This window comes from Triticum urartu, chromosome 5, assembly GCF_003073215.2.
Source record: "Triticum urartu cultivar G1812 chromosome 5, Tu2.1, whole genome shotgun sequence".
In the NCBI taxonomy this organism is placed as follows: Eukaryota; Viridiplantae; Streptophyta; class Magnoliopsida; order Poales; family Poaceae; genus Triticum; species Triticum urartu.
In genome coordinates this window covers 545,566,132-545,577,085 of record NC_053026.1, presented here as the reverse complement: position 1 = coordinate 545,577,085, position 10,954 = coordinate 545,566,132, and the positions used below count along the sequence as shown (strand labels likewise).

At 51.6% G+C, this 10,954-nt stretch overlaps 1 protein-coding gene across 1 annotated transcript; it reads left to right on the top strand.

The window, feature by feature from the left end:
- The first annotated feature begins 1,374 nt into the window (after positions 1–1,374).
- On the top strand, positions 1,375–3,620 carry LOC125505956. Its single transcript, XM_048670852.1, has one exon. It carries the CDS (start codon positions 1,488–1,490, stop codon positions 1,989–1,991), a length of 504 nt encoding a protein of 167 aa, XP_048526809.1. The 5' UTR covers positions 1,375–1,487; the 3' UTR covers positions 1,992–3,620.
- Positions 3,621–10,954: the final 7,334 nt, after the last annotated feature.

Here is a 10,954-nt window from a genome sequence, read left to right as displayed (position 1 = left end):
TTTGACATTGCATATACTCCCTCCGTTCCTAAATATAATTCTTTTTAGACATTTCACTAGAAACTACATACGGATGTACATAGATATATTTTAGAGTGTAGATTCACTCATTTTACTCCGTATGTAGTCCATAGTGAAATATCCAAAAAGACTTATATTTAGGAACGGAGAGAGTAGTACATACTCGTAGTATTTTTTAATAAATTTGGTTAAGTCTTACAAATATGGACTTTTCAAAGAAAAACATAACAATATTTTAAAACGAGATATATCTAAAACCCCAGGTTACTACTGTCTATCTTTTGAATATGTGACGTTTCTTAACAAGTCCTGCATTGGCGCCTCATGATAGGCGCGATGTTGGTACTTTGCGCAGGAGATCCAGGAAATCCATATCCAACATGGCGGAGAAAATGGCGCGAAGTTGCCAACTTTGGCGGATCCTCCGCCGATTCTGTGATCCTGCATACAAGCGGCCCCTCCCCCACTGCAATCATCAACCATCATCTCCTTTTCCCCGTTCCGTTCTTCTTCCTCGCCGTTTCCTCGGCTTCCAAAAGCTCCTATCTAAAATACCCCTAGATCAAAAAACTAAGCGCCTTTGCTTTGCCCAATGATGCGCAGCACACACGATCAAATGATCTCGCCGGCGAAAAAGAAGCATCACACGACACAATGTAGTAGTAGCGCTTCACTTCGTGCTTGGGACTTGACATGCAGTGATCCCACTCACTCGCCTTCAGCTCGTGGGATAAAGCAGCGCTCTGCTCCTGTGCACGCACGTCCTCTGTTTCTCCCGCACGCACACAGTTACTACACAATGTGTTACCACGTCAGCAGCCACTGAACCGTGGGCCGCCGCAGTGCCAACGTGCCATGCATGCGGCACAGCTCCGCACAACGCGACGCTGGTACCAGTAGGCTATATAGACTAGCCACAATGGAGAGTAACATACACTGGTAACATACATATTTTTTTAGACTACGTTACTATCTTTATAGTGGGTAGTAACTTAAATGTGGTAACATGCAAAGATTCATTTATTATGTTATAGACTTATATTACATTAGGACATGTGATGTTACAGTAACTAGCTAAATTATTACAACTAGCTCTCTCCTTATTAATTCGTTGTCACATAAGCAAATTTTTTGGGTTGGATCCGATGTTATTAGTGAAGTTACTCCCACTGTGGCTGGTCTGAGGTGGTGTACTCTACCAGACGGGACGTCCCTAGGTACACGTCCGCACAGTCCGCGCATTTACGCGCGTGCCCCGCATGCAAGCTGTCCCCAACAACCTCCAGGTTGGCATCCTCCTCCGCCGCGACACCGCCCGGCGGGTCGTCGCCCCCTATATATACGCTCACGGCTCACTCCTCCCCACAAGACACAACCACCGCCGTGCGCGCGCAGCTCGAGCTCTGCTCCTCCCTTCACCTCGGATTAATAAACTTCGGCGCCGATTTTTACTATAATATTTTACCATGGGCGCGTGCAACTCGTGCGAGGCGACGGCCGTGGCGGCGGTCACGGGGGCCTCCGCGGTGGGCGAGGCCACGGCGGCAAGGGTCGTGCTCGCGGACGGCCAGCTGCAGCGGTTCCCCGGGGGCACCCGGGCGTCGCAGGCCATGAAGGCCGCGGCGGCTCCCGCGGGCGCGTGCTTCCTGTGCAGCGCCGACGGGCTCGAGCTCGGCGGCGCGGTGGCCGCGGTGGTGGGCGACGAGGAGCTGCAGCCCGGGCAGCTCTACTTCGTGCTGCCCGCGGCGATGCGGCGGCGGGCGCTGCAGGCGGAGGAGATGGCCGCGCTCGCGATCCGCGCCAGCGCCGCGCTGGCCGGCGACCACGACGGCCCGCTCGTGTTCCCCGACTCGGCCAGTGGCGCCCCCGCGGCGAGGAGCGGCGCGAAGGGCGGGTCCCGCCGGCGGTCGCGGAGGGCGCCCAGCCTCGGGCGCGACTTCGTGCCGGATCTCGGCGCCATTGCCGAGTAGCCGCTGGCCTGGCCGGCAAGATGGATCGACCGAACCGGACGCGCGGCGGGCGGCGAGGAAAATAACCCGAGTGTAGAGTTACGTGTAAACTAATCCAGTGGAGGGAGATTTGGTTTGACTAATGCTAATCTAGTGTAGTTGGGGGGGGGGGGAGGCTAAACAAGCTCTGCTTAGCTGTAGCTACTGCCGCACGTTCCAGTGTAGTGCGCATGTTGTACAAGAAAGACGCGTAGGCACATTGCATTGCGTATTTTTTTGATCCTGATCCGTCGAAGGGCCGTCTGAAATCTAGACTGGACGCCATGGTCTCCCGTGTGTGGCTGACGGGTGGGTCCCACGACGCTTAATGTCCAGCACTGCCGCCAGAATGGGGCGTTCTTCTGACGAAATGACGTGCCGAATGGCCAGATCGATGCTTAGCCATGCGCCCATCGTATTAAAGCCGTTGGTAAATGGAGTGTATTTTGGTACGCCTACGCGTTAATCCGGTCGCTTTTTGCGCCTTTTCTTTAAAAAAAAAGGTCGGTTGCTTTCTGCATTTGCCCCTGGTATTTGTGGTGGTGCCTTGGGAGGGAAGGAGAAGCGCGGGGAGGTAGTGTGGGCTAAGCAAAGGCCATTTCGGTACGAGGAAGACGACAAGGGGGGACCTTTTCTCAGCTTTTCTGTCTAATCCTCTCGCGCGCGACATGGCCGCCTCCCGTCGCTCGCCTACAGCCCGCACCACTGCTGCCTGCCGCCACTCGTTCGTGGCCGTGCGCTCGCCGGCGCAACTTGGCAAAGCAAGATATTCCACGGATGAGCTGACGGCGGCAGCCGAGGACGATGATTCGTTTTCCCGGGGCCGGCTTTATTATCTCGCCATGCTCCCGGCGACTGGTCGATGTGCCCGGCGAACAGATTCGTTCGTCCGGATAAGCGCAGTAGAAAGAAGGCCGTACGTCTTTGAGACGTCGCCGGGTCCGGATCCAATGCTATGCTATGCTATCTGAGGCGGATCTGTTACAGGTCCGGCGTCGAGTTTTGTCGGAATAAAATCGCCTCTACGTTGTTCGTCGATGCCAACAGTTTGGATCGGCCTCACGGAGCTGAATATGTTCTTGTACAAAACGCATCGCGCGTACGTATGGATTAGATTAGATAGAGGCGGCCGGCCGGATATACGGGACGGGAGCACAGTTAAAAGTGATAGCCTGATAAGACAGTGGTGCGGATCCAGCGATCGGCGGTAGACAGGCGAGTCATTGTCAGCCGTTGCTTTAGTATATAAAGTACGTAGTTAAAGCAGACTACTTGACGTGCACGCACCGGCCCGTTGGCGGGCTGCCTGGATTTATCTCAACTGGATTTTCATCTCGATCATCGCATTTCTACTGTGCGTGTAGCATTTCGTACGTGGCTCAGCTGGCACGTACGTATTCCTTGAGTGGTGGCTCAGCTGGCACGTACGAAATGCTGCCTCTTGTTAAACATTGTATTATGACGTGTGCGTGAGTATGGTTGTTGTAATATGGTTAGGCTTAGAGATATGATCCTATAGTTTGTTAGATTACTTGGAGATCAATCTTAGCCTAACTAAACCTTGTAATCTCTTGGCCTTGAGCCCTATATTAACACGCACGTGTCCCTGCAGCTTTGTATATGTTTAAGCCTAATTTTTTACATGGTATACAGAGCCGCTCCCTTCCATCGCATCTAGATGTCTTCGTCGTTCTCCTCCGCCATGGCCGCACCCTCCCTCGCTTCCATCGGCCATACCATCACGAAAAAGCTGAACCGTGAGAATTTCCTTGTCTGGAGGGCGCAGGTACTACCGCATGTTCGCGCGGCGGGCATGATGGGGTTCCTGGACGGTTCCCAGAAGGAACCCGACGCCGAGATCCGCACGGAGAGGGACGTCGCCGGCAAGAAGGAGGTCACCGTCGCCGCCAACCCAGAGCACGCCATCTAGGTTACCCAGGACCAGCAGGTGCTCTCATTTTTGATCGCTTCCCTTTCTCGCGAAGTGCTCCTACAGGTCAGCAACTGCACGACGGCCGCCGCCACCTGGAGCGCTCTTCTCCAGAGCTTCTCCTCGCAATCCCGCGCCCGCATCATCCAGCTCCGCGATCAGATCGGCCACACCAAAAAGGGCGACATGACGGCGGCTGCCTACTCCACCAAGATGAAGGGGCTCGCTGACGAACTTGCAGCCGCCGGGAGGCCTCTGGATGAAGATGATGTTGTCTCTCACATCATCCAGGGGCTCATGCACGAGCCGGAGTACAGCGGGTTCGTCTCCACCGTTTCCACGCGCACCATCACCGACCAGCCCATCGGCCTAGGCGAGTTATTCTCGCTGCTGCTTGCTGCTGAGTCACGCATCGCCGCACAGACCTCCGCCTACTCCGCCAACCTTGCTGCAAAAGGCGGAGGCCGTGGCAACTCCAACCAGGGAGGCCCTCGTGGCGGCGGTAACAGCGGCTCCCGTGGCTACAACAACAACAACAACACGGGCGCCCGCTTCTTCGACAACTACTCTGGTGGTGGCGGCTCTGGCGGAGCGCCTCGCCAGGGTGGTGATCGCGGTGACCGTGGTGACCGCGAGAAGTGTCAAATCTGCAAGAACGAGGGGCATGGTGCGTGGCGCTGCAAGAAGCGCTACGACCGCAACTTCAACAACAATGTGTGTAACCCTGTTGGTGGTGGAGGTGGTGGTGGCGGCGGTGGGAACCGTTCTGCCAACGCCGTCCACTCCTATGGAGTTGATACCAACTGGTATCTCGACTCCGGCGCAACCAACCACGTGACCGATGAGCTGGAGAAGCTTGTTGTTCATGACCGTTACACCGGCTCGGAGCAAATCCACACCGCAAGGTACGGACATTGCACATGTCGGTCATTTAGTTCTATCTACTCCTCGTGGCTCCTTAGATCTCAAGAACATACTTCACTCTCCGCATGCCGACAAAATTTTACTTTCTGCCTATCAACTCATCAGAGATAATCATGCTTTTTTTGAGATTTACCCTGAAACCTTTTTTGTTAAGGATCGGGCCACTCGGAGGACCATTCTTCAAAACGAGAGTAGTGGTGGCTTATTTCCTATCTCTGGCCGGCAAGATGCTCCTTCTCCACAAGTTCTAAGTGTGATCAAACCATCTAATTCACGGTGACACAAGCGCTTAGGACATCCTGCATTACCGGTGGTTCAGAAAATTCTTCGAGATTTTAGTCTTCCTGTGTCAAATAAACAAGATCATTTGCTGGTTTGTGATGCTTGCCAGATGGCCAAGAGCCATCAACTTCCCTATCCTAAGTCTTTTAGTGTGTCCAAAGCTCCTTTAGAGCTTATTTTTTCGGATGTATGGGGTCCTGGACCCGTCTCTGTAGGCAGACAAAAATATTACGTGAGCTTTATTGATGATTTTAGCAAGTTTAGTTGGATTTATTTGCTCAAAAATAAGTTTGACGTGTTTGAGAAATTTCATCTCTTTCAACAACATGTTGAACGTCTCTTTGATCGCAAAATTCTTGCTATGCAAACGGATTGGGGGGGGGGGTTGAGTATCAAAAACTCAATTCCTTTTTTGAACGCATTGGCATCACTCATTACGTCTCATGTCCACATGCTCACCAGCATAATGGATCTGCAGAACGGAAGCACCGGCATATTGTGGAAGTTGGTCTGTCCCTTCTTGCCCATGCCTTTATGCCCTTAAAATTTTGGGACGAGGCGTTTTTTACAGCTGTGTATCTTATCAACTGTGTCCCTAGTAGGGTTATCAAAAACCAAACTCCACTTGAACGTCTCTTTGGCAAAAAAAACTGACTATACCTTTCTCCGCATCTTTGGGTGTGCCGTTTGGCCTAATCCGCGTCCTTTCAATAAGCACAAACTTGAATTTAGGTCAAAACAATGTGTCTTCTTGTGGTATAGCAGCCTACACAAGGGATACAAGTGCCTCGATGTAGCCTCTGGTCGTGTCTATATTTCTAGGGACATCGTCTTTGATGAACATGTGTTTCCTTTCGCCACACTCCATCCCAATGCTGGTGCTCAACTACGCAAAGAGCTCACTCTTTTACCAGTTCATCTTCTGCCATCACCTCGTTTTGATCAAGGGGGAGTAGTAGATGCTGCTGACCACATGTCTATGTCTAATAATACCTTTGATCAAAACCTTGATGCAAGTATGCAGGAAAACGGAGAAGATTTTGGACAAAATTCGCATGATTTTATGCATGCAGAAACGACAGAGGAGGCTGCAGAAGAACCAGACGTCAATCCCGGGGCGAATCGCTGGGGATCCGTGGCGCCAGATGCGTCAGTCGGCGCAGGCGCAAGAGAATCCCCGGCGGGATCCGCGCCGTCTCCTGATTCGGCAGCAGACCAGTCTCGGTCATGCAGCGGGCCCGCGGTCCGTCGCGTCGCCCGACAGCCAGCCTCAGCGGGGCCTAGTGGCCCACTCCCACGCGTTGGTGGTCGGCTCTCGGATGTGGACGAGCAGAGTCCACGTCACGCGGGCGGGAACACGCCCGACAGGATGCTGCAGGCCAGCCCGGGCGCGCCAAGTGGCAGTTCTGGAGAGGCGATCCCGTCTCCCGATCTGGATCCGCTACAGGAGCTCTCTCTGGGATCTTCTCAGGATGATTCTGGTGCAGCCATGTCGTCTTCTTCAAATCGTCTTCTACAGCAACTTGAACGACCAGCTCCGCCACCTCCTGTGCGCTCCAACACCAGGTCTCAAAGTGGTATTGTTAAACCTAAAATATATAAAGATGGCCGTGTACCTTGGGGCTCGTTTTGTGCAACAGGTGAACCACAAAATTTTGGAGAAGCATTGGGTGAACCTCGTTGGAGGGAGGCAATGGATGAAGATTATGCTGCTTTAATGAAGAACAAAACTTAGCATCTAGTTCCACCAGTCAGAGGCAGAAATGTAATTGACTGCAAGTGGGTCTATAAGGTAAAGAGGAAATATGATGGCACCATTGACAGATACAAGGCACGTCTGATTGCTAAAGGATTTAAGCAGAGGTATGGCATTGACTATGAGGATACATTTAGTCCAGTGGTAAAAGCTGCTACTATTAGATTGATTCTTTCAGTTGCAATATCTAGAGGTTGGTGCATAAGACAACTAGATGTAAAGAACGCGTTCTTGCATGGTGTTCTGGAAGAGGAAGTGTTCATGAGACAACCTCCTGGGTATGAGAATCCAAATGCACCATGTCATATTTGCAAACTTGATAAGGCACTGTATGGACTAAAACAAGCACCTAGAGCTTGGTACTCTCGGCTCTCCTCTAAGTTACAATCACTTGGATTTACTCCCTCAAAGGGAGATACCTCATTGTTTTTCTATCACCGATGTGGGATAACCATTTTTATGCTTATTTATGTTGATGATATAGTTGTCACTAGTTCATCATCTAAAGCAGTTGGACGCAGCTTCGGTGCCTTAAAGGCACCTGCCTTTGGGTCACTGACATGTGGGCCATCCACCTGTTGGACCCACATGTCATAGACACAAAGGTAGGTGCCTTAAGGCACCGAAGCATCGTCCAAAGCAGTTGAAGCTCTTCTTATGGACTTGAGAAAGGAGTTTGCACTTAAGGATCTTGGTAGTCTTCACTTCTTCCTTGGAATTGAGGTAAAGAATGCAAAAGATGGAATTGTGTTGTCACAAGGAAAATATGTGCAGGAAATACTTCAGAGAATGGGCATGAAAGGATGTAAGCCGTCATCTACACCTTTGTCTACCTCTAAGAAAATGTCTCTTCATGATGGAGAGATCCTTGGAGCAGAGGACTCCACCAGGTACAAAAGTATTGTAGGAGCATTACAGTATTTGACATTAACTAGACCAGATATCTCATATTCAGTAAATAAAGTATGCCAGTTCTTACATGCTCCTACTAGTGCACATTGGACTGCAGTAAAGAGGATACTTAGATATCTTCAAGGGACCCAGAGTCATGGACTAAAAATTGAAAAGTCAGACTCGATGCTTGTAAGTGCTTTTTCAGATGCAGATTGGGCAGGTTGTCCTGATGATAGAAGATCAACAGGAGGCTTTGCAGTGTTTCTTGGCAGTAATTTGGTTTCTTGGAGTGCTCGCAAGCAGACAACTATATCCAGGTCAAGTACAGAAGCTGAGTACAATGCCTTAGCTAATGCCACTGCAGAGATTATCTGGGTTCAGAATTTGCTAACAGAGTTGGGTGTTTCTCATCCAAGAGCAGCATCACTTTGGTGTGACAATCTTGGTGCAACCTATTTGTCTGCTAATCCTATCTTCCATGCCAGGACGAAGCATATTGAAATTGACTACCACTTTGTTCGAGAAAGAGTGTCTGATAAACTGCTGAATATCAGATTCATACCTACGGGTGATCAGGTGGCGGATGGGTTTACTAAACCTCTCACCTTGCGGCAATTAGAAGCTTTTAGGCACAATCTTAACTTAGAAAGTTGTGATTGAGGGGGAGTTAAACATTGTATTATGACGTGTGCGTGAGTATGGTTGTTGTAATATGGTTAGGCTTAGAGATATGATCCCATAGTTTGTTAGATTACTTGGAGATCAATCCTAGGCTAACTAACCCTTGTAATCTCTTGGCCTTGAGCCATATATTAACACGCACACGTCCCTGCAACTTTGCATATGCTTAAGCCTAGTTTTTTACACCTCTAGTAGCAATAACGGGGAGTTGCAAGGAACAGATCGGCTGGGCTGGCCATGGAGGAAAAAGCGCTAGTTAATGGTGGACCCTGGCTGGACGGGGTGTGTTAAGCTGTGGTTAAGGCAAGGTTAAAGACGGCATTTGGTTGGGGTGGCGCTGCTGTGCTGCCCGTATCGGGGAATCAATCGCTGGCACTTGACTTTGACTCGACAATAATCGGGGCTCTAGTACAAACTCGTCTCTTTCTCTCATCTCTGCGGGGACCGACCCCCCGGCCGTCTCTGCGTCCGCATGGCGGGTGAAGGCACGAAAGCTCAGCTCATGTAGTCTAGTAGGTGCGGTGTATCGCCCATGCCGTCGCCGGGTATTCGCGGAACTGCCACTGGTACGTGGCAGAGTGATGCACGCAGTTTTCCTGGTGTTAGGATTAATTAATTAGTTTAATTAATGAAATCTCTGTTTTATGGAACCGACATGCGGTTTTCTTTCCGAACAGTCGTGATCCTAATCTATCGGACGCGTCCCTCTATTCCCGCTCTCTGTAACCATCGCGCCTGTGCGATGCGCCTCTTCAAGAGGTATAAATATGTACAACATCATTATCAATGGATTAGCGATCATTACTGTTCATCGCACTGTTTCTTCACATGTTATCAGCACGACTCTCCAGCGAGAGCAACAGGCCACACAAAGGAAACTCGTCGGAGAAGGATTTGGAACGGTGAGGATGCTGTCCATCGCCTCCCTTCTCCTTGGTCTTCTCTGGGAAGAAGGTCGCCGCCACTTCCTTGCCGAGCAGCGCCGCCGGTTCGTCCGCCATCGATGGGGGGCACCACCAGCAGTTCCTGGCCTCGGCATTAACCGCCACCAGAACTTTGCTGGAGGACGCCGCAATCACGCGGCCGCTGGACGACGCCGTCGCGCCACGCCGGTGAACCGACGCCTGATCACTCCGGTTGACAACCGCCAGGGTCTGGATCCAGGGCTAGTTGCCGGACAGAGTGCTCCATCGCCGCAAAACGCCGGAATGGGCGTGCCAGAGCCTGCAGTTGCTGCTCCATACGCACCACGGTGGTGCCGAGTGCATGGATATGGCCTGTGCCCCGCTCGCTCCAGAGGCACACGTCTGCCATCACCAACACCGGCAGAGGAGGAGGAGCAGGAGATCGTCAACGACGTACCTGCACGAGGCTACAGCCCGGCTCCGACGCGCGTCGCCAGCGCCAGGGGCTATGGCCTCATCTTCATACCGACTCCAGGACGCGCCATGGCCACCGCGGGCGCAGTCACCACTGCAGGAGCAAGTGGCAGCGCCGGTCCAGGGCCTGAAGTGGACGTCGCAGGGACAGGAGGGACGCCCACTGCGGACGATGCTGGCACAAGCAGCAGCGCGGGTCCGCCCCACATAGGCGCGAGCCGCCGTCTCCTCTTCGGGCGTTCCGTCGCCGCCGTCGACCGTCGCCCTGGACATCGTCAGGGTGCCTGGAACCCGGCGTCGCTCGGCCTCGCCAATGGATACCGGAATGGGATGGACATCCCTGACTACACCCCCTCGTCGGACGAGGAGGATTTCGCCCCTTCACCGCCGGTGGCTCGCCGGTGAGCGCGCGTACGGCGCGGCGGCCGGAATAGAGGAGGGTCGCGCCGCCTGGAAAAGGATTGGGGGCGGTAGGGGAAACCCTAACCGTCAGCCTCTTTTATGCGATGGTCAAAGCGGTGCCGGGCCTGTTGGGCCGAAAGGCCGAATGAGCAGTACTGTAGCAATGGGCTCTGCTACTGGTTTGGGTCTCCCTGTATGCGACCCAGGACCATTTTTTTGTTTTTCTTTTTCTGTTTAGTTCTTTGACTAGCAGTTTGAAGTTGTGACTAGCTATTTAGTAATTTGTGTAAATTACTATATTGTAGTGTTCAGTAATTAGTGTGTATTACTGTATTGTACAAGCATAATGTATGTCAACGTATATGTTCCGGCAATTTGGCAATTGCTATATGTTGATCAATATACATGCATTGTTTTATTTACAACACAATTAATTTGCTATGAGAGTAAATTAATAAGCATGATGATTGCATGCAGGATATGGCTGACATATCTAAAAAAGAGTTTGCTGAACTTGCCGTTGATGGTTCTAACTATTTGACATGGGCAATGGATGTCAAAATCAATTTGACGGCCAAGGGACTCAATTCCGCTATAACCACACCTGCCCAAGGGACTACATCCGTAACAGACATAATAAGGTATTCGGCGTTGCACTTCATTCGACATCATCTTCACCCTGACCTAAAGACAGAGT

Coding starts and splice junctions, on each gene's coding strand:
- LOC125505956 (XM_048670852.1), top strand. CDS start 1,488: ATGGGCGCGTGCAACTCGTGCGAGGCGACGGCCGTGGCGGCGGTCACG.